General features: G+C 37.9%; 2 protein-coding genes across 3 annotated transcripts in view; one reads left to right on the plus strand and one right to left on the minus strand.

Annotated features, from left to right (window-relative positions):
- The window catches only part of ano10a (anoctamin 10a), a 43,537-nt gene extending 42,846 nt beyond the window's left edge, over nucleotides 1-691 (plus strand). For both annotated transcript variants that reach the window (XM_052143770.1, XM_052143771.1), the window contains one exon: nucleotides 69-691. In XM_052143770.1, coding sequence (XP_051999730.1) covers nucleotides 69-117 — 49 coding nt within the window. In that variant the 3' untranslated portion in view covers nucleotides 118-691. The remainder of the gene's footprint in view (nucleotides 1-68) is intronic.
- Nucleotides 692-4,956: 4,265 nt separating this feature from the next.
- The window catches only part of snrka (SNF related kinase a), a 64,247-nt gene continuing 45,211 nt past the window's right edge, over nucleotides 4,957-23,992 (minus strand). Inside the window, exons 4-6 of the mRNA XM_052143769.1 lie at nucleotides 14,469-14,681; nucleotides 11,071-11,205; nucleotides 4,957-8,536 (exon numbers count right to left, since the gene is read on the minus strand). Of these exons, the coding sequence (XP_051999729.1) occupies nucleotides 7,210-8,536; nucleotides 11,071-11,205; nucleotides 14,469-14,681 (1,675 nt within the window). The 3' untranslated portion in view covers nucleotides 4,957-7,209. The remainder of the gene's footprint in view (nucleotides 8,537-11,070; nucleotides 11,206-14,468; nucleotides 14,682-23,992) is intronic.

Consider the following 23,992-nt stretch of genomic DNA (forward strand, 5'->3'; position numbering starts at 1 on the left):
AATTAATCGCATGCGTTAATGGGTTTATTCTGAGAGCTCTAATATTTGTATATTTTTTGTCTTTTCAGAAAATGCTGGAAGTCACGGAGACCTGAAATACTAATAAGTGGCATGTGACAACAACAACAGAGGTGAAAAACATGAAAGTACAATAATCAAGGTGTGCACATACTGTACAATATGAAGTATTACTGGCCTTAAATATGCACTCCTTGCCATGTCTCTCTCCAAAAAACATAAACTTCTGAATACGACACGTTTTTTTTATTATTTTTATTATCTTGGTATTGCATGCGAGGCATGCTCATATTATTTCATGATACTGTATGATGAGAGATGGGTGGGAATGGGAATCCAATCGGTGCAATGTTTGAGCTCAAGTGACTAGACTGTTTTTTGTTTTGCTAAATATATTGCATTATCGCTGTCTGAAGCCATCTAAAATATATTTGTCTGTAAAGAATATGGTTAAAAGAAATTATTTATCAAACTTTGGGACTGAAAATACAAAACAGAAAGATAAGTTGTATTCTTTTTTGACAAATTGTTCACTTACAGTTCTACCTAAGATTTAGCCATGCCTTTTAAAATCACAGTATTACATTAACCTGTTAAGGCTTTTGTTTACTGATGTCATGTTCACCCAATGCTGTACTTGAAAATAAGCATATTCAATATTCTCTGCCTGATAATAAACATTTTAAATATTACAATAACATGTTTTTCTTGTCTTTGCCACATCTTTGAGATGCAAATGTTTGATTATGACATTCAAAGGGTGTTTATGACTTTAAGAAATCTATTGCAGTCATCAGACTTACAACCAGAGTTTTATTACCAAAAACGCAAATATCTAAAATATTTAAAAAAAAAAACTCATGCTTGCACTTCGTTAATTTGACTTCAGCACTGCCTTTATCTAGTAGCTCCAAGGATATTCCAACTAAGGTTTTTACGTTCCACAGAATTCCTTTTAATCCAGGCATATGCCAGCTGTCTTTCTTTAAAGCCGGAATGTTGGGTTAATAAGATTATTCAGACCTGTCCCGGTGGGCCGACGCACTTTGAGGCCAATCAGGGGCGGACTGGCCATCAGGAGAACAGAGCGGGCCAGTGGGTCGGCCGCGATAAGCTCAAATGAGTCGCCGCGTTATGCAAAACGGACCACAAAACGGTGCCGCGATATGCAGAAAAGGACACCGCTCAACTTTTGGGCCAGTTGCCATGTAAAATCCCGGGCCGATTTGTTTCTTCCCAGTCCAGCCCTGATGACCCATATATAACTGACATTTCAGAAAATAAGACTCTTCATGTGCTAATTCGGTCTGGGAATTGACTTTTCTGCTGTGTCTTAGCACTCATGATTCCTTTTTGGAAATGGAAAGATGTACAGTAATTGAACAAAGGATATTCTGCATAAGGTGTTTTTATAACAGTGAATTATGAATAATACAGACATACTTTGTGCCATCTCTCTTATTCAGGTTTCTAAAATCCACATAATAATAATAATAATCTTCATGTTTACACAATGCGCCCTAAATTAGAAAATAATAATCAAATACCAGTATTAATCATGGTCTCCATTTATCTATAAATATTTATGAAATTATTAAGGTTTGGGAGCCAAAAGTTTCATGGGGACACTGTGTCTTTGTTCTCCAAGATGTTTCCTACAGTTGAGGACTGACCACACTGACTGTGTGACTAGCCTACTCGGTCACATCAAAAGATTTGGTCTAATTAAGGAACAGCTTGTCACACTTTCTGACACCGAGGCTGTCTCAGCAGTTTCCAGAGACCACCGACGACACTGACAATATGCAGACTGTGTCTGTGTGAGCGCGAGGTGCTTGACTGACAAGATGCATGCTGTGTTTGACCATTCAACTGATGCTGAAATGTGTATTTGAGACACCCATGAAAAGCTCTTGGTTATTGGAGACACCTTGGCAGCACTAGTGGACAGTGAATCAGGAGAAATAGCTTTCAGCAGCTGGGGCTTGTGGGGAGCTGTACACTGTGATGATTAACTTCTTTCCACAAAGTGTCCAGCAAAGCTCTAAAGTTTTATTGTTTTTCATTGTACACAGAGCAAACAGACAAATATGTTTGAAAAGAACACTTCATACATCTCTCCTAACTCAAACTACCCACTGTACGGATTAAGGAACGAAGAACATTTCCTTTTACCATTCTTTGCTTTTTAATACGAATTCTAAGTTAAATTATTGTTGTATTATACTAGGGAGAACCTGAATATAATAATTATTTAAATTATTTATATTATACACACACATACAGTTACAATAAAATGTATGTGAACCCTTTAGAATTAGCTGTTTTTTTTGCATTAATTGGTCATAAAATGTTATCCCATCTTCATCAAAGTCACAAGTACAGACGAACACAATGTGCTTAAGCTAATAACACACAAACAATTATATTCTTTCATGTCTTTATTGAACACATCTTATTAAACATTCACAATGCTGTGGAAAGTAAGTGAACCCTTGGATATAAAACTGGTCAATCCTCCTTTGTCAGCAATAACTTCAACCAAGTGTTTCCAGTAGCAGCAGATTACACCTGCTCAACGTTCAGAAGGAATTTTGGACCATTCTTCCTCACAGAACTGCTTCAGCTCAGACATATTAATAGGATGTCTGATGTGAACCTCTCTCTTGAGGTCATTCCACAGCATCTCTGTTGGGTTAAGGTCTGTGCTCTGACTGAGCCTCTCCAAATGGTGGATTTTCTTTGATGTTTAAGGACATTGTCCTGCTGCATCACCCAACTTCTACTGAGCATCAGCTGGTGCACAGCCATTATGCCACATGCCATTATCCCTTAGGATATTTTGGTAAACTTGGGAACTAATTTTTCCCTGGATGAAGGCAAGAAATCCAGGCCCCAAAGCAGTCCCAAATCATGACACTCCCTCCACGGTACTTTAACGTTGGGATGTTTTCAGCAGCAGCTTCCTTTGTGGTGTCCTGCCATGGACATCATGCCAGTTTAATGTTTTCCATATAGTAGACACATGAAAGGAGATGTTATCCAGTTCCAATGATTCCTTCAAATCTTTATGTGTCACTATAGGTTTCTTTTTGTTCCGCATTTAGTAATCTGCGCTGTGCCCTTTGCGTCATCTTTCCTGGATGGCCACAGCCAGGGCCGTAGCTGGGTATTCTGGTGCCCTTGACTGTATATTGCTTTGGGTCATTTTCCTACTAAAAAAAATACTGTTTAGATTTTGTTGTGGGGCCCCTAGAATCATAACCAACTTTCCCCCCTCTAGCTACGGCCCTGGCCACAGCACTAAATCATCTCCATAAACTGTCGACAGATGAATATCTAAGCTCTTCGAGATAACTTTGTAACCCTATCCAGCTTTATGCAAATCAATAATTCTTGATCGTAGGTCTTCTGAGATCTTTTTGAGGCATGGTCCACGTCAGCAGATTTTTCTAGTGAATAGCAAACTAAAAATGTTTGAGATCTTTTTCTATAAGTCAAAGTAGCTCTAATCCACACCTCCAATCTCGTTTTATTAATTGGATGCCAGGTTTACAAACTCCTGACTTTAATTAGCTTTTGTCGTCTTCATTACCCTAGGGGGTTCACATACTTTTTCCAACCTAATGTGAATCTTTAAATTATGTATTTAATATGTACAAGAACATGATAATGTTCAAAATAACAATACTCAAAATAATGCGTGTTATTAGTTCAAACAGATTGTTTGACAAACACACACTTGCAAAAGTATTAAGACCCCTGACCAATTATCTCATATTACTGAATTACAAATGGTGCAAATAAATTTAATTATGTTTGATAATTTATTTTAAAACATTGGAACTCAAAATAAATTATTGTTTGGTGACATTGGTTTTATGTTGGGAAATATTTAAAAACAAAATAAAAAACTGAAATATCTTCCTTGCATAAGTATTCATCCCCTGTGCTGTGGAAGCTGCCAGGTTACATAGATGAAAGAAATTGCCCTAACGAGGACGCCATTACATTACCCTTGGCTTCCACCTGTGAATCATTAAAGTTGCAATCACATTTTCTGGATAAAAAAAACCCATTGTTGAAGGATCATTGGTCAGGCTGTGAATCTGAAGGAAAATTAAGACCAAAGAGCATTCCACAGAAGTTAGAGTTAATTAATAAAAAGAATGTACATCCCAGTGAGCACAGTTGTATCAATCAGGAAGTGGAAGCTGCAACACACCACCCAGGCACTGCCAAGAAAAGGTCATCTCTCAAAAGGAGACTTGTGAGAGAAGCCACAGATAGGCCAACAATCACTCTGAAGGAGCTACAGAGTTCGGCGGCTAGGAGTGGAGTAATGGTGCACCAGTCAACAATATCAAGATCACTGCATAACGCTGGCCTGTATGGGAGGGTGGCAAGAAAGAAGCCCTTACTCAAAAGTACCACCAGAAAGGATGTGAGTGGCACAGCGGAGATGTGGGAGAATGTTTTGTGGTCAGATAAGACCAAGATAGAGCTTTTGGGCCAACACTCAAAGCGTTATGTGGGGCGCAAACCTAAAACGTCCTATTCCTCAAGACACACCATTCCTACAGTGAAGTATGGTGGTCGCAGCATCATGCTGTGGGAATGCTTCTCATCAGCAGGGACTGGGCATCTTGTTAGAATTGAAGGAAGAATGAATGGAGCAAAATATAGGGGAATACTGCAAGTGAACCTGCTTCAGTCTGCTAAAACACTGAAGATTGTGAGGAAATTCACCTTTCAGCATGACAATGATCCCAAGCACAAGGCCAAAGCAACACTGGAGTGGCCTATATAAATCAGCCTATATAACTTTCAATTACGTTCTGATCATTCATTTTGTGCAAAAGATTTTCACAAACAGTACGATAACCCCCCCCATTAAAAAAAAAGACAAAAGTCAAGGTTTAAAGACAAATTTCACATTTAATTTTGAACATCACCATAGCTATATGTAACTTTAAAGGACAAGTTTCAGCAACAGAACATTTATTCATTTTGCTTCTTCAAAGTTGATTTTTTCTTCTTTCTTTTGACGTCAGTACATGGTTTGGTCCTGTAACGTTTTGTGGTGGTTCTTTTCCTCTGAATGTACATGGATCAATAATGTCAAATGCACAACACATGCACATGTCGTTTAGTTGTTTACATTAGAGAAGGACAAAGTCAGACATTATGCATATAGCACTATTTTCTTTTCAACCTCCCTTGCTCTGTATGACACTCATATCTAATAAGGCTATATTACAGCTATGAACAATTCCAAGTCCAACACTGCATTTCTAAGAATAGAGCACCATATTTACACCTATATTTACAGACTTTATTCTTAAAACTAAAAGACAAAACAAACAGAAATACTTAAGATACATTTTCGGTCAAGTGAGACATTTAAAGGATGTACAGGTTTGAAATATAAAAACAGAAAATTATATTTACATATAGCTGCAACTTATAGCTTAGCTTATTGCAAATGCCCTTAAAATATATCACACCCAATTTCGGTTTACACTCACAGTTCTGCAGAGCTTTGCAGAGCTTTGACTTCTTTCTATACCAGGTCATGGTTACCCAATGGCTAACTCTTAAAGCCATGTTTCCTGAAAAAGATGCCATGCACTCGGTGTAAGATATACCATTTATTTATCCATTATGAGGAGGCTAGGTGACAAATTTGCCCTGTTTTATCCCAACTGGAAGTCAACACAAGGCCTGCACCCAACACAGCATAAAACAGCAGTCCTTTCAAAAAAATAAACTTTTAAAAATATATGTACATACTTATATAAACAGCCCCTAAGGCCAGTCCTTTCTGAGACTGGTACATACAGTAACTCAATGCTGAACAGCACAAGAACAACAGGGGTGAGTGAGATTGAAAGTCCTAAATGACAAAGTAATGTATCTATTTAAATACTGTATTTTAAAAATGACATTGAATAAAATTAGCTACCGGCTCAACGGTTCTCATTAATCTTCTCTAAACATTCAGTACTACAAAGGCCTGATGGTGTATGTAGGTTTGATTTAACTCTAGCAGAAACAGCATTCTAATTATCCCCACTCTGATTGGTTTGTTCACAGTATTCTAATTGTAGACTACACTAACACAATAGTGCAATGGTAATTTTGTAATTTAACAAAAACTGTGAACGCATTTAGATCTGGCTATAACAACAGTGCTTTCTGGGATGCAATTTTGGCAAACAATATTACTTAGTAGGGCATTTCACAGAGGGGGTTACCAAAATTAATCAGCTATGACATGTATAAATTGCACTTAAACATCAAAAATATTTCCTTAAATTCATACAATTTAAACAAAACTGGTCTGGTGTGAATCATGACTTTGGTGAACATGTGTGACAATATAATTCAAACAAAACAATTAAGAATCAAGTTATCTGGGTTATCCTGTAACCCCCTTTAAGGAAATTATCTTTTAAGAACTTAACTTGCAACTTAATTGCAACTGATTGTCAGTAACCTCAAAAGTTTAGTTAAACTGAAAATGTATTAACAATGAAATTGTGAATAAAAAACAGATTTTGTGCAAAATGGTAATTTAGTTTAAGACTCATCAAAGAGCGCTGTGAATTAAACAAGGTTGGTTCTTTACTCTCACTATTGCTTTTACTGTATTACCATTCAAACTGTCTCTTTACAATGATACTTTTAATTTACAAAACCAGTAGCAATATTTATATTTAGGTTGAGGCTTGTTAAGTGCTTGTTTTATAAATTGCCATGTTCTGCTCTATCATAAGTTTGGCTTTAATTTAAATATCTGACTTTATTAAAGGTAATTTTATTGTACAAAATCAGTTGGATTTCCATGGATTTCACTGTAAGAGCAATTTGTTTAGAGGGCTATAAAAGCAAAATAAACAAGACTTTAAAATGGATTTTGAATTAAAGTCTAATGGGGCAAAAAAAAAAAAAAAAGTAAAAGGAAAGGATAGCAGCGTGCACTTCATTAAAAACAATTGGGTCCAAGAGTAGAAACTTAATAAATAAGTTGAAAGAATGATTAAGACAACATAGAAGGCAGGTTTAAAGGTCAGATTGGGGATAGAGAGAGGTCAAATACAGCTACTGATGGAGAACTCAAGTCATTGTTATGCTACAAATGTGGCAATAGGAACAAACCACTCTAAGAACCAGCCATGTGATGCACCATCATATGACCTGACAGCAGCTGGCCTGGGTAGAGGCACAGAGCAGCCCATCCCTAGGGCTTCGCTGGATGTTCACGGAGAGGGTCTTTTCACACAGAGGTAGCTGGAGAACATTGTTTTTCAAGTTCAGGTTATTCTCCTTGACCAGGCCAAGTTCATTTAGCATGACTGCTGTTTGGTCTGGATAATGCTCCATTGTTCCAACACCACCATTCAAGGCAGGGTTGATCACTTTGTCTAGACTGCTGTTGGAACCAATGCACATCTTCCAGGAGGATTTCTCCTGGACTTTAACACTGGACAGGCTCTGAGGATCAAGGATGAATCGTCCTCCACCCCCTCCTCCAGAGCTGCGATGCTGAAACTGAGAACTCAAGCAGAGACTCATGAGCTTGAGACTTTCTACTAGTTCCCCTGCACTCCGAGTTGCACTACGAGTTGAGCCAGATGAAACATTGTTGCTACGGGAACAGCTGGAAGGGCCACCCTGTCCTTTTGTACCACCCCCACCTTCCCCGCCCCCTCCAGTACTATCATTATTTCCTCCTCCTCCTGGAGAACTGCCCTTGTCTGGTCCTGAGTTACCCTCCCCAGGAGGTTTACTCTGTCCTCCACTGCTACCACCTCCATTGCCCCCCGAGTTTCCAGGTGGACCCTCACTACTGTCCCTGCGGTTCCAGCTGTAGGTGAACCCAGTGTCTTTGTCTAGACGTCGAAGGTGACTCTCTGAATCGTCATCGCTGGTCTCTGAGCTAGAGCAGCTTGAACCACGGCCCTGACTCTTGCGCCGGTGGTAGCGCTTTTGGGCCGTACCAGGAGATGCCATGTTCATCTTCAACCGGCTAAGCTTAGGCGGAAGACTCTCATCCATGTCGAAGTCATCGTCTGATTCGCCTTCCTCTTCGAAGATCTGATTGAGCACCGGGGCACTCTTGCGAGATGTAAGCCGGTTGGTAATGGACAGTGGCTTGCGCCGCAGCACCACTTGGGTGGGTAGTGGTGAAGTCTCCTGCTCTTCCTCCTCCTCCTCATCCTCTTCAACTCGAAAAAGGCAAGTTCGTTGCTTGGCTGAAGGGGACGCAAGAGGCGCCATGACCCCAGTCTTGAGGGGGTTTGATGGCAGAGTGGTAGTTGCAGTAGAGCTGCTAGAGGCTTCACTGGCATCCTCTCTTCGGCCCAATTCCATAAGCCCCTTATTTCGGTGACCATTCAGCAAGTTCTCTGCACTGCGAGCTGGAGTCTGAGGACCTCCGGCATGAGAGATGGACGAAGATGCTAAGCTGTCCTCAATGTCCTGATGCATGTCGTTTTTGGTCGGCCATGACTGCCTGCAAAAAGAAAAGGACATAGGCTTTGATATAAGTAACCTTTTCCAGACATGAAGCAGGCTACTGAAAACAAAGAACAATGACAGTTTCTCCCTTAAAAAGAAAGAGGACATGCTCCCTCAAAGTTAAATGTAAAGGTGGACATTGCCATTACATTTTTAAAAGACAGAACCTTTAGAGAGTGCCTTATAAAAACAAACCAAACATTCATGCTAGAGGAAGCCCTTGACAAAAGCCAGACTTGCTTCTCATGCCAAGCATTCAACAAAGGAACATGGTGATTCACAAGATAATTCAGACCTGATACTGCACCTTGCCTTTAATGTACCTACTTGTATCCTTAGCTACATGCTGGGGTATCATTTACACAATATGTGCACTTTCTTGTAAATCGCTATGGAAAGAAATAACCTGTCAAGAAGATCCAATAGGCTATTGAATCAAAGCTAATCAGTGGAACAGAGCTCTGGCACGTCCTACTTGGTTGTCATAACTATACTAACACTCCATAAACTTAATGTTGATATAACAACAAGCCAAATAGTGCAACAATATGAATAACAATGCAAACACAAATGTTTTCCACATTTATGGTTTGTTTTTTTACTGATTTTAAACCACGCTTCTGCCAGAGACCAACATTTTTCAGCAATAAAATATTTCACTTGTTTCAAGCTAGGGAAATACTGCCCAAGGAAGTCTATTTATAGTATAGTATGTTTCAGTTATTAGTGTGACACTTGATACTATCTCTGGTATAATTTGTCTAATTTATGAAATTAAAGATGTATTTATAAGTTTGTTGAGAAAGGCTCTAAAACATTTCCACATCTATTATCATCATGTGTGGGAATTCCTGCATAACATTAGCAAGATATAACAGTCATCCCTCTTACAGCAAAATCATTTTCCAGTCAGAATTTCTTCCTTATATTCAGAAAAAATGTGGACTACAATTCTGAGTATATACGGTAGAATATAAGCAGTTCCTGAAATACATACATCTTCTGTCTGTAGGACACACTAATGAAAGTGAATCCACCTTTTCTGGGACGTTAAAGTGCTACACGATTCATAATGGATGTTTTTGTTTCCCGGTCTCCAGTGTTTTACTCGTATCGGCATATATTCTTAGTGGATAATTATATGTTTAGCATATTACATTTATAATAATGGTCAAAAAAAGATTTAATGGCCCTAACATGATCCTGTGACTCATTAAACATTGACAGACGGCAAATATAATGACTTTATGAGCCTGAGGAAATCTTTCCTCATCTCCTTCCTCCCCTTCCTTCACCTTTCTCTCCTACTTCTCTTTGCCACAACATTCTCTAATTTCGTCCAATCCTTGCTCCTCTCAGAAAACATCTGCAGCCTCACTGCTTTTCTAGGTCAGTCCGAACCAATTTTTAGCCTCATCTCTTAAACACATTTGTCACCCAGTACAGGGCTCAGAGGATGTGCTGGAAGTCCACACACGCCACTAAGGGCAGACAGGGATCCTGACATAAAGCAGAACTGGCCTCTCATGGGCTCAGATAGTGAATCCGGCACCTCTTCAAGCATTGTTGTTATTCCAGTTACGTATGCCAATACAGGGCAGACTGAATTGAGACAACTACAAAAATTTGACAACTAAATGAAGAGATACAGTGTAAAGGTAGACCAACAATATAAGTGGCTACAATGCTTTTTAGATAGAAAATAACTGTAAGAATAACAAAAAGACATTAATAAATTAATTTACTTCCTACAACCAACTGCTGAACTGCACATACAGTATTTTGGGTTTTCATTGACCGTGAAGAGCAACTCAGTAAACAGGATATAACACAAACATTGGATTCAGACATTCTTTTAATGCCTTTCTACCTCCGGATAATGCCTAAGAAAGCATAATTTTCAGGTTTTGGACATAACATTGCTCCTCAATTGAGAGATTTGCAATCGTTGGATTTTTTTGTTGGTACTTGTGTTTTGTCTGTTTTGTGATGGCCTGCACCAACAAAATCTTTGGCAAATAAAATTATTCTTGTCCTAAAGTTCACTAAATTAAACCAAGTTTGCAAAGGTCTTATTTATGTTAACAATCCACTGACTGACCTTTCTTGAAGAATAAATCTAATTTAAAGCTGAATAACTAAAGACATTCCAATGTGTGACCACTGCTCTAAAACTAGTTTATTTCAGAAGAGATTAATGTTCTGAACTCCTGCTGAGAGAGATCTTAAAGTCATTCTTTACAACATGGCATCACAATGCTTTCCTCTCCAATTGTAATTTCTATAAGCCATTAAGTCATAATGTTTGCAAGTGGCTTGACACAACAAACCAATTGGATGAAATTGAGAATGTTTAGTTATCTGAGAACAGTGATTTTAGCATTTTGTCTTTTGCACCAAAACTAAGAAACCTAGGGAGGGGTTATCAATCCATAACTATGCAGGATTCTCATCAAGACAAGACGAGTGTCCATATGAAACACAGAGTAAACTTCACAGGGGACTGGAGCTCTGGTGGGACAGCCATACCTGAAGTGGGCCTTGATGTTACTGGGGCTGGAAGAACGAGGTTGCACCTCCTTCTCCTGCTTTTCCCTCAGGATCCGTTCAGCCAGCAGGAAGTAAGTAGCAGTGATGTGGTTGTACTTGTTTGTCTCCAGGGCTCTAGAGAGTGAGCAAAGAGAATGGACAAGTGAGGAGGAGATACAGACAGTGTGAGAGAAACTTGCAAATCTATGCGTCAAATCCTCTCTAACAAGAGTTCAAGATTTGGCTGGTTGGCAATGCCCAGTTAGATGGCAGATGCCATAAATATACTATTTTTCTCCTTTGATGGCCATTCAAAAGTAGCTGTGCATTCTGTGATTTATTGCAGGTAACATATAAAATCAAAAATATTGACAATGTAATTTTTTTTGGACATCTCTTTAAAAAGCATGGATTTAGTGTTTCCTTGCCTGCTGCTTTTAACATCTCCCTCAGAATAGTTACTAGTGAATGGCTTAAAGCTGTGCCTGTTCTTGTGGTGCAATCAGTCAATTAGTGTTGACATGATGTAATTTACCTGCGGTTTGAAAGTGATAAGTTACGTGGCATTTACACGCATGCAAACACACACATACACACACACGACAGAACTGTGATCGCCCATGAGCAAATGTTCAGATTTCAAATCACGTATCAGGGGGTCATGCTCTAGAAGAGCCAGTACCTTTGAGATGGGAATGCAAATGGATAGCTTTCTCAGAGTATTATAGACCTCCTTGAACTACAGAGCCAAGTGGCCTCTATCAGCTCAAAAGATCAGCATATTGCCCTACATTGTGAAAACTTAAGACTAAAATAGGTATGAAGAATCATCTACTGGCGCATTACAAGTAGGACATTCTGCAGTTAACGTATCAAGATTGTTAGTCTGGGCATTTTAGCCAAGACTACACTGCTTCCTCAGAGATTACATGCTACCAATTGAACAAATGAGGTCTCGGAGGCCACAAAATCGTGCAGCGATAATAATCTTTTGGAAAGGCTTGAATACACTGTTGTGGCTTGTGTTCAAGGCCCAGGAGTCCAGTTCTATTATTTCAGAGCACTTTAGAGTAGAGTAGTGCCACAAATCTGTTTTATTTAGCTTCCACCTCCTTGTATGTGAAACAAGAAAATTGTGAGAATTTGTATGTAGGATTTTAATTCACTCATAATATCACAGGACACTAGGGATGCTCCGATTGATCGGCCACCAATCGGTATCAGACGATATTCACATCCTATGACTCAATCGCTGATTGGTAATTTGTCCGATTGCATAAACTGATTGCTAATGTTGCAAAAGATGCGCCGCTCCTTTAAGACTTGAGCAGCAGTCTTGACAACACAGCATGTTGGGAATACTGGCATAGTGTTGTAAGACAACCAACTTGATTCAGCAGTTAAGGACGATGCAGTGGGAGAGGTAAGACGATTATGAAAAGTTTGGGTACTGTACTGTTCATGTGGCATTTCACAAAAGACAAGGCAAAGGGAAAACAGCACGAGTGGTGAAACGGTCCTTATTATGGTTCATGACAGCAGGTTTTCAGTCTCCACCAGGCATAGGCATCTCAGTAATGACGCGAGTTATAAGATGTGGTGCAGTTCAAACATCTCCCGATTAAATGGCATTAACAATCGTAGCACCCGTAGAGTCCAGAAACATGCACTCTTTCTCCGCTTTCCTTTCATCTCTTGTCCTCATGAGAGAGCGTGTGTTCCCGATTAATGTTCCAGAAGCAACAAGTGAAAAATTTAATATTAATATAGCCATTGAAATAAATAAAAAGGCAGGGAAGTAATTTATAAATGTAATAATTCTTTACACAATATTAAGATACCACAATATAATGCATTAAATATAATGCAAAAATAAAATGAGGAACAATAATAATTATATTAAATAATGACAAATGAATCAATAACCAAAAATGTCACATTAAGTTTAATTGCACCTATGGGTAATCAGTTTGTCTTCACTTAACTTTTTTTGTCAGCAGAAACTTGGCAAAATGATATTACTGGGAAGAGGAAAATTAAATTGATAGTGACAGTGTGCAGAAAGCTTACACATAACCAGTTATGACAGATCCTGATAAAAGGTGAAATTATCGGTATAGGGATCATGTCGGCCGATCAGGTGACAAGAAGATCGGTGATCAGTATCGGCTGTAAAAATCCTGATCGGAGCATCCCTACAGGACACCTTCTCATGAGGGTTCCTTTGAGGCGGGTTGACACCATTTTCTCAGTGGGGTTCCCCAGCTGCCGGAGAGTGCTATCAAAGATAGAGAGGAGTGACTGATGGGTTCTTTGAACCGAATCTCACTACAAGACTGTACAGCAGGAGCCTACAGCACTGTCCGTTTCATGCTCCACTGACACTGAGATTAACTTATTTTTTTCAGCATTTATGAAAAATGGTACTTGTACTGATGTGAAAAAATAAAAGCCATGTAATAATTTATAAGTGACAGTTCATAATAGGCTACATGGAAGTTTCCGGCAGCTTGCTTCCTCACTAAATGTATCTTGTGCTCTATGAGTGAAGGACTAGCTTTTCATCAGAATTCCATATGGCTACAGAAGACATGGATTAAACCACTTGAGTCGTATAAATTACCTTTATATCCTTCTTGGAGCTTGAAAGTCACTGGCAATGTATAAATATAAACATATCATATATTTTAGAAAATATCTTTGTTTGTATTCCGCAGAAGATAGAAAGTCATAGTTTGAGAGGGCATAAGGGTGAGTAAATGATAAGAGAATTACAATTTTGGGGTGAACTATTCCTTTAACTAATGTGCCAAGCAAAATTATCTTCAAACCGACAGAGAAAACTGTCTGTAGATGGCAGTTAAGGCTAATGCTAGCCCCTTACGGAAATGCTGAGAATCCATAACATACTTTAATGCATAATGAATTATGTTCGGACACAATTCAGAATGCAACAATTTGTGATATCGAGACTGCATTCACGTACTTGCATAGAGTATGTTTTGGGCCTAAGATGTTGGCTAAGACTTGACACTAGAGAAGAGTATCACTGAAATGGTGGTAAAACCACTACAACATTCCTTTTGTTCTGTTGCTACAAATGTTGTCTCCAGCTAACTGATTTTCAAGCGAAGAGCTTTGACAGTCTGAACAACTTGAAAAGCTTGAAACTGATTACATGGAAACATGGAGACACTGACCTTTATAAAACAGTCTTTCATTTCGAGACGGTCCTTATTAAAGAAAACTAAATAATGACAGACAGGTATTTGAAAGCTTCTTCTGTGGAAAATGATGCATTAGCCTGAGGACATTATAGGTTGAGCGTCTTTAAATTTGTATTTATTCAACGTAATGTGTTAACTAATGTGCAATTATGGCTCATGGTTATGTCTTACTCGATGATGGCTTCTCTATCTGCGATATCTCCCAGAACCATGCGTTGGATGATGCTGTTGTGCTCTTCTTCAGACAGGTTCTTGTGGGACACCAATGGGGTGTTATACTTTGTGGCAGGAGACGGGTCCACCCCTTGAAGCCACGCATGACTCTCAATCTCTTCCAATGATGCTCGCCTCTTTGGATCCCTTTGAAGCATCCGGTTTATTAGGCTGAAGAACAGGAAGAGAAGAAGATAAGGATGCACATCAGAAACATCTTGAACATGTGAGCCTAGTTCAAGACACTATTTAGGCCTTAACCCTGGGCTGTGTTATGGCAATATAGGTGAATCTCTTCTGATAACTCAGGATAAGCTAAGAATCATATTCATGTAAAATTATCCATATCAGCCAACATTTCTATAACGGTGCATTTCCAGTAGACATTGTGTTACTGGACTTTAAATAAGTACCGCATACTACATCATTAAAAGTCCTGAAAGCACTCAAAAGCTCAAGTACCTCATCTTTTGCCTAACTCGACTGGTAATGTCCTTGCTGTCACTCAAACAACAGAAGAGCTAGGCAAAAGGTGTGGATGTGGTCCACATTATTTTTGTTATGGTCAGTTTCTTTTCAAACAGAAGAACTCTACAGAAAAGCAGCAGCCACAGAGGAACATCCTATCATTAGCTGAATAGAAGCCAATAACACTTGTGTTAGTTGAGGGAAAAGGACTTGAGTTGCTGTGAACCTATACTGAAGCCAAGTTAGACCAGGGTGCATCAGCATTCAGTGCACGCACGCGGCAAAATTACAGCCCAACCACCATGAAAGAGCAGTGGAGATTCAGCGGGCTTACAGCGGCAGCCTGAAAATCATCACCACTAAAGCGGCCAGCCTGCTCTAGCTATTATCTGCAAGCAAGAAATTTGTTAAGGCAGGCAGAAAATAAATAGATATGAGAACTGGCAAAGAACAAGCCTGTTTGTCTCCTCCTCTTGAATATGCTGCCAGACTCTTATCAGCAAACAGTAGCTTATATGTGAAATTTCCATTATGTAGGGTTGGGAATTGAGAACCGGTACCATTTCTAAAAAATACTAGAACTAAGGGCTGCACAATTATTCCAATAATAAGCATCATAATGGCTGATTGTTTCCCTTGATATTGAAATTACAATTTATAATAATGGAATTTATATCAAAATACTTATTTTCTTCTCCACTATGCATGCAAATCAATCAACTTTCAAGCACTGAATCATTGTGATTGATTGTTTTCGGTCATTAAAAATTGTGTAAACATGATTCTTTGTGGTAAACAAGCCACATTGGGACTGCCTTTGTTGTGGAAAAAATCCTTTAAACTTTTTTGCATAGATTTGATGCACAAGACATGCCTTACAAAAAACAAAAACAAAAAGGTACAGTCTAGATTTAGGAGAGATAATGGGAGCTAGACAGTGCTAAAAAGTTGCTAGATATTAATGTGTAAAAATATGAATGGGAACAAATAGGGCTGGGTGACATGGCCAAAAAAAAATTATCACAATATTTTTTTCATATCATTCAATATCGATATTTATCACAACGTACATTTCATGTACCAGTTCCGCCCCATTTCATTAATGGGGCGGAACTGTATTCCACATGTTTCTTTGACCTCAAGAATTAAACAACTTGTTTGTTTACAAGTATACTCCAGAGGGTAAGCTACTTTTAAATTATACTCCATTTAGGATTTAATCCTACATAAGGTGTGTGACCTCTTTTTGATACAATTTAGCCAATTCATCATTTTCAACTCTAATCCACTCAAAGACTTTGTGACGCTCCACACAAGTAGGTGGCGGTAATGCACAAAATGCCAACTACTAATAAACGACAAAAGAAGAAAAAACACTTTCTTGGGTCATGTCTAGAAGTAACCTAAAGTCTTGAGAGAGCATGGTGTTGATGTTGAGTTCAGTCGATAACTGTATTGCATTGTCAGTGCTGTCTTGTTCGGTACACATCGATATTAAATTAGCTGGCTAGCCGCCTGCTAAAGCCTACTGAGCCTCATAACTGGTTTCAATGACAGCAGGGCTGCCTGTTAATACTTCAAAACAGGCTGATATTAATGACTGTGATTCAGTCAGCTAGTTGTGTGCATTACTTTGCCGCACTGTTTGCATTTTTAGCGACACATACCTAATTCGATTGTCTAGATGTAGAACATAGGCTAAATATAGAAAATTACTCAAACGTTTATCATTATTTATCAATATATATATTTTTTATAAATACTGACATTGTTTTAATCGCACAGCCCTAGGTACAAAACAATACATTTCAGATTTGTTATTACTGTTCTGTTCAAATCTATAACATCACAAACAGGCAACAGAGAATAGTCAAAGCAATACAAATGGTTTCCAAACATAGTCCATTCTTAAAACTGAAAAAAAAAAAAAATAATAAAAAAAAAATAACAAAGAATTGTAATTGTAACTATTAAAGAACAGGAATAATTAGGTACAAATGGAATTGGAACCAAAAATCCCGTCCCTACCATTATAGTGGCGAAAATGGGATTTGGAAACAGAACAGTACTGAAGTAATTAATGCCACCATTTTTCCCTGTCGACAATTTGATAGGGGACAAGACTGCAGGCTGTTGTGATGACGTGTCCTCTCCAGGGTCTCAGAAATAACCACAGTCATTGGCCATTTTGGCAACAACAGCTGTCATTAGGGTAACATAATAAGACTGTAATTATCAAAGACTGTGGGACAAAGTAATGGCGTCCAGATGTAACCTTCCGATGTCAACATAAAAAGTCCTGAAGAATGGTATAAATTACGTCTCTGTATTCCGGTCATCAAGGAACGGCTGCTTGGTTATATTAATATACTTTTGAATATTTTAAAGGTGGTGTTTTAAAAAAATAAAATAAATAATAATATATATATTTTCTTCTATACCAGATGAATATGAGAACTAAGTATAAGCTATTCGTAGGTTGATTTCCCTGAAAGCTAGGGTATAGCCTTTTTATTTTTCTATGTGCCGTGATAGTGTTCTAGCCTTTAAAAGTATAAACATTTTGACTGTTTTAGACCTCTTTTCACTCACATTGCCGGTTCTTTATGGCAACTGAGGAAACATACTTGAGCCTCCAAACAACATCTGTCATCAGGAAAAAGGACATCTCTTAGATTCATAGCCAATTATTTACTTTCAATCCACTGCCGTTTTTAACAGGTTCGTCCATGAAATATTCATGCTATGGTAGAGCATTCTATTTCTGCACTACACATTAAAAAACCGATTCAGCTGCAGGAAGAAAAGGCTTTAGGGCTTCATCTAAAACACATTTATTTCTTTTCTGTATGGATTTATGTCCCTCCTGCAATCTAGGAATTACAATTACACCTAAGGAAACAGCTAACTTTGTCCTTGGCCAATTTGAGAGGACCATTTTATTGCTTAAATTATTCTAATCAACAGAAGACAATCCAAGACTTCACAAAAGTTCAGGGTTTTAGCTGCTTGATGTTGGTGAGGTGGAGGGTCGTCTCTCAGCTCAATAGCTTGATTTTCACATGCAAATTAAATGTGAGAAAATAGAGGTAGTTGTTTAAAGAGAGTGAGAATAGTATGCAGGAACCACCATTTTGGAATGCTTGTGCTCTTCCTGAAGTTTCCGAGGACAACAAAAACAAGACACAACATTCAGTACACAAATGTAGGCTGAACATTAGCTCTAGGTTATATTTTTGGTCTATTTTTTGTGTCTTCTAATCTGCAACAAGGACGTGGCTGAAATTCACAGGAAATTAATTCAACACCCTCCCCCCATTCAGGAATGCAAGAATAGGAGGCAAAAAGTGACAAAACGATGATGAATTATTCACTACACTGATGATTGACACGTGAAACGTGGCAGATGGATGCGCAGCCATGTTGATGAGCCAACCACTGGCTTGTACATAAATTAATCACATGGTGTGTTGCAATGTTTATCAAATTCATGCGATTCTGCAGCGCAGAGAGATCTAGCAATCTGGCAGCCATCACAGGGGTACGGAGAGGGTTGAATCAGACAGCTGGCGGTATTTTGAGCCACAGTACATCCTGACAGAGCTTACAGATCAGACTGCACCTCTAGCCTGTGTCTTGTCCACTGGAAGTTTACACAACACAGACCAAACTAAACAGAAATGGAAAGTGGCATTGCGGGAGGAATTTGCAGAAGTGGTTAGAAGCAAAGCAGGACACACCCTGATGAGAAAAGATATTCATACAATATAACACCCAAACACACACAAACACAAATTACACACATCCCTTTTAAAAGCAAGTTCCATTATCTAGATGTGTGTGGTTTATGCAAAACAATGTAATGGACTTACTTTAAACTAGGGTTGGGTAAAAATATGGATTTTCAGTTGCATCGCAATCTGCATGTAAACAATAGCTACATCTATTCTTAAATCAATAAATCGATCATATACTCCATGCACAACCCTGTGAGTAATATGTGAGAAAATTACTCTCATATGCAATCAAATTTCACCCATTGCAACTTAAAATGACTGAATTGCCATTGGCCGGTAAATTTACAATTGAAACTTTGTAATGCTGCATTTTCGTGTTACTGTCTCTTTAGGATGAATCGCTTGTGATGTATCCCTCCGCACTTTGTAAAACGCTTTGGATAAAAGCATTTGCTTAATGAATAAATGTAATGTAAAAATTTTATTTTAATATTTCAATCACCAGTGTTTGTGTAGTATAGGGGCAAAGAAGTTCAGCACAGAGAACAGCATATTGGGAGTAAAAGTTTGCTTTGACTCATTCTCTGTGCAATGTGTGTACAAACCCGTTTCAAGTCAAGTGTTTTTTATTGTTGTTCAACCATATACAGTTAGTACAGTACACAGTGAAAAGAGACAACGTTCCTCCAGGACCATGGTGCTACATAAAACAACATGGGACAAACACAGAATCACATGAGACTACACAACTAAATAACATACCTATATAAAGTGCACGTGCAAACGTGCGCAAAAAGTACGGGACAATAGATTTACTTTTGTCATTGACTAATGTCTCTTTTAATAATCTTTCTGTTCTTTACATTCAGGTGTTGATCAAAAACAAAACAAAAATAATAATTTTATTCCAATCACATGTAGCACGAATGAGATAAAGCAGCCATGTGAATTCGCTCTCGTTAATTTGCACTAACCAATACGCGACCCTCGCTGAACTGCTGCTATACTTAAAGACACGGTACTGTTTTAACACATTCTACCAGTCAATTTTAAAACTTCTAATTAGTACGCATTATGCATGTAATTAATACAAATTTTACAAAATAAAACTTCTAATACATGCAATTTCAAGACATCTTGTTTATTAATGGAATACATGGAATGTACATTTTTAAAAAGTCAAAATCTGACCAAAATAATGAAAAACTAATGATAAAATAAAATAAAGTAAACTTAATATTTTGATTCCAATTCATTTGATAAAATTTTTATTGGGAAATCACTATCCATACCTAGTCCTCCCTTAAATGCTATAGAAATAACCAAAAGGGGCAGGGAAATCAGTGCAGAGAAACCCATAATTCCAAGTAGCTGTTTGCTGATTAATTCATAGTTCACATTTACTATGCTACACTGTAAAAGCGAGCATATTTGTGCAGCAGATGCAACACTATAATGATGTAAAAATGAGCCAGACCAAGCACAAAGAGGAACAATAAATCAGAGAGTAAAAAGCACAGGACAAAAAACGAGTAAAGGAACAAACTAAATATCTAATGGAGTGTGCTGCAGTTTTTCATGCATCACTCGCTCACATCTGAACATGTTGTGAGAGCCACAAGATGACAATCCTCAAAAATTACCATATTTATAAAACTCCCAGACAATAACAAAATTTGTAATGTGTTAAAAATGAATTTGGGGACTATGAAATGCAAAGACCCTAGAAGTATTAAAGGGGTCATGACATGAGAAACCAAATTTGCCTTGATCTTTTGGTATATAAGAGGTCTTTGTATCATTAAAACGTCCTGCAAGTTTAATATTTTAAGACGTCCTCCCCATTCTAAACGAATCATTTATTTAATCAAGCTCAAAATACAGCTCGTTCTGGATTCATGGTTAGAAGTGACGTGTCGGTTAGAAGTGACGTAACAGCGTTTGCATATGACCGCCTCCAGCACAAGATAACTACGCTTTAAGCGCCAAGACAGCTACGCTCATTTCAGTATCGCCGTCGCCTCACAAGTGTTCAGTCGATGGACAGCGAGCTCTGACAGAGACTACTTGTGCACAGGAAAATTACGATGCCACACAGATGTGCTGTTCCTGGCTGTGGTCAAACAAAACCTCTGAATAAGCTGCCGAAAGATCCAGGCGTCAGGGAAAAATGGATGCAGTTTATTTTTTGCGGACGTTCCAGTCACGGCAGTGTTAACTTAAGCGTTTGTTCTGTACATTTTAAGGATGACTGTTTTGAGAACAAATCTCAATATGATGCTGGCTTTGCCAGAAAACTGTTGCTCAAAGATAAGTCCGTGCCGACTATTCTGGGAACAACGACGACGCAAACTGTAAGTAATCTATTTTAAACTTTAAACTACTTTTTAAAGCGCAATTTCATTCATTATGAATAATCACAGTGTTTTTACTTAGTTTACTTGCATATTGTTCTGGCTGGGAGCGTCAATAATTGATACATAGGCACTGGCGTTAGCCAATCATAACAGTGAGCGTTAACACTGAAGTCTTAAATGGAAAACGCCCCCAAAACAGACTGTTTGAATCAGAGGATGAGAAACAGGGTGGGAAAAGGTCATAAATCACTAGATTTTAAAAGTTTTTCTTAAAAAAAAATATATTAATACTATAATTGCACCTAAGGGAACATAATAATACAATAAAAAAAACCATGTCATGACCCCTTTAATACACAAACTGAATTCATCAAGCAAAATACAAAGAAAAAAAAAAGTAAATCTGGGGCAAACTAACAAATTCAGAAAGCTGTCAAGTGATACTACCCAAGTCCAACAAAAATAGCAAATTAAAATAACAGAGGTGCAAAGAGAATGTCATTGATATGCTTAAGGCCTATCAGACCCGTGATAAAAGTGAGCACTATACTATACTTTGGTACTATAGTTTGCTTTGCTGACCTCAGCACAGTGAACATTTGAAGCTGACTCGACTCCCACAGAAAATTCAATCACATGCTGACAGCCAATTAGCACAATAATCTCCACATGAGCGTTTCCTCAGCTTGCCGTGTAAACCTTATTAACGTGTAGAAAATGTTCGCTTTAAATGTCTAACAGGTACAGGTTGAATAGACGACCTGCTTAACAACACATACAAACAAATAGTACTACAGTCTTACGATATTACGATGTCTCAACCAGCACTAAGTAGTAGTATCTCGTAGTGTGTTTGCTTGATTTTACGTGTGCAGTGTAAAACAGGTTTTATTTTTTCAATAAAGCAGGACACAGGCAGCTAGCTAAAGTAAGCCAGCCTGAATTTACAAAGACTGGGTAAAAATATAGAATTTCTAATGCATAGCGATCTTTGTTCAAACAATCTCGATATTGATTCTTAAAGACCCTGTTAAGTCAAAATGAAAGTTTTGCTGTTTTTAGTCCACATCTATAAGCTTTAGGGTCATCTATATGCCAGTGTGCTTCTAAAGGTTGACCAAATTCATTTTCAGAAGATACAAGCATTTAAATTCTGCAGCCTCACTCTTCCGGCTAGAAAGACAAGAGTCAAATCATGACGTCATACTGTACTAGAGAAACTTTGTCCAATCAAATGCTTTCTAGAAAGAGAAGGCACCTGCCTCATTAATCTGCTCACCGCACACGGATGTGTTTTCACCTGCGCAGATGATTTCTTCACAGAGCACTTCAAAGAGAACAATCCATGATGTGGGGTCTTTCCAAACAGAATGTCCAATAATAATCACTGTTGAAGTGAGTTGACTGATCGTTATCACCTGTAACTGAAATATAACCATATGAATCGATATTGAATAGAATATTGAATTGAAATCTGTATTAATACCCAGCCCTAGAATTTACACTTACACAACTTTGAATGCTCAACAGCTTTGTAATAGGTCCCAATGTGTCAGCTTTTCAAAGACAAATCCTATAATACCTTTCATTCCAACTGTCTTTAGCATTTATCAATGAGCAATTGGATCTTTATGTACATATGCACTAAAATATTTGGCACCGGTCAAACAGGTTTTTGTCTGTGCTAAACTGGCCCAACAATGGCGTCCCACAGAGAACCGATGTCAAGACCAAACTCATTTCCTTACCCAACCATTCAGTTTCCACATTGTTTTCCTTAAAAGTGATAATGACAGGATGAAGTCAGCAGCTTTTTCACAATACTTTTTTTTTTTTTTGTACTTTTTTGAAGTGCTTGGAAATCTTATTGTACTTGAAATGATGACAAATAAAGACTGCAGCCAGGCAAGTTTATTTCTGTAAATATCACTGCCAATAAGCAGGCTTGGAAAGACGTTGTCATGAAGTGAGTGTAAGTTGAGTGATATAGCCAACATTTTCCAGCCTTTGAAAATATTCATACAGAATATCTCAATATGTATGTATTTGCTCTAAAATCACATTATTTTAACCAAACAGCTATTGTAGCCAAAAAGCAAAAATCTATTTAAAAATAATTTAGAATTTGTTGCCACACTCTTTGTATACTAAATGAAGACAGGGAAAAATATAATGAATATTTACCATTTATATGCACCCATACAACTATACATAGCTCTAAATAGCAATATTCACCAACATATATTTTTACTAAAACATAAATTTACATAAAACGCTAAACTGAAACTTCTATGGCCATTCCTGAGTAATGATGTAAACAAATCGTTAGAGTTTTGAATCGATAGACTAAAATGGACAGTTAAAATGGTAGAAACCATCTCCAATGCCATTTTTGCAACTGGAGGTTAAATTAACAATGAAATTAAAACATCTGCCTTAACACTCTTATACTTGAAAGTTGTGAGAAGGAAGGATCTCAGTCTAATTGCGTAGGGAACTTAACGGCCAAATAAAACAAAAAGCAAACTAATATCACTGCAATTTTCATTATGTTGCTTAATATTATTTTGACAGCAAAATCTTGAATATTCAATATATCACCAAGCCAGAAAAAAAAATATCTAGAGCTAGAGAGAGACCATTCAAAAGGATGTCTCCAAGATAAATTTCTGCTCAAATGGTGGCAGGGAATGCAAATCCAAATAACTATTTTGGACCAGATTGTAGCGTGTCCACCAGCTGGAGATGCGCATATGTGTGTCTGTTCTACGTAGTTTCTTGTGAACAGGCTTTCTATTTAAGCTATGATATAAGCAGTCTAATTTTAGCTGTTGGCGGTAGTTCTGAACGATGTTAACGCTAAACATGTGTGCTGACAAAGCCTGGATGAAGAACTTGGACACAAACACACACACTGGAC

Source organism: Xyrauchen texanus, chromosome 15 (genome assembly GCF_025860055.1).
Source record: "Xyrauchen texanus isolate HMW12.3.18 chromosome 15, RBS_HiC_50CHRs, whole genome shotgun sequence".
NCBI lineage: Eukaryota > Metazoa > Chordata > Actinopteri > Cypriniformes > Catostomidae > Xyrauchen > Xyrauchen texanus.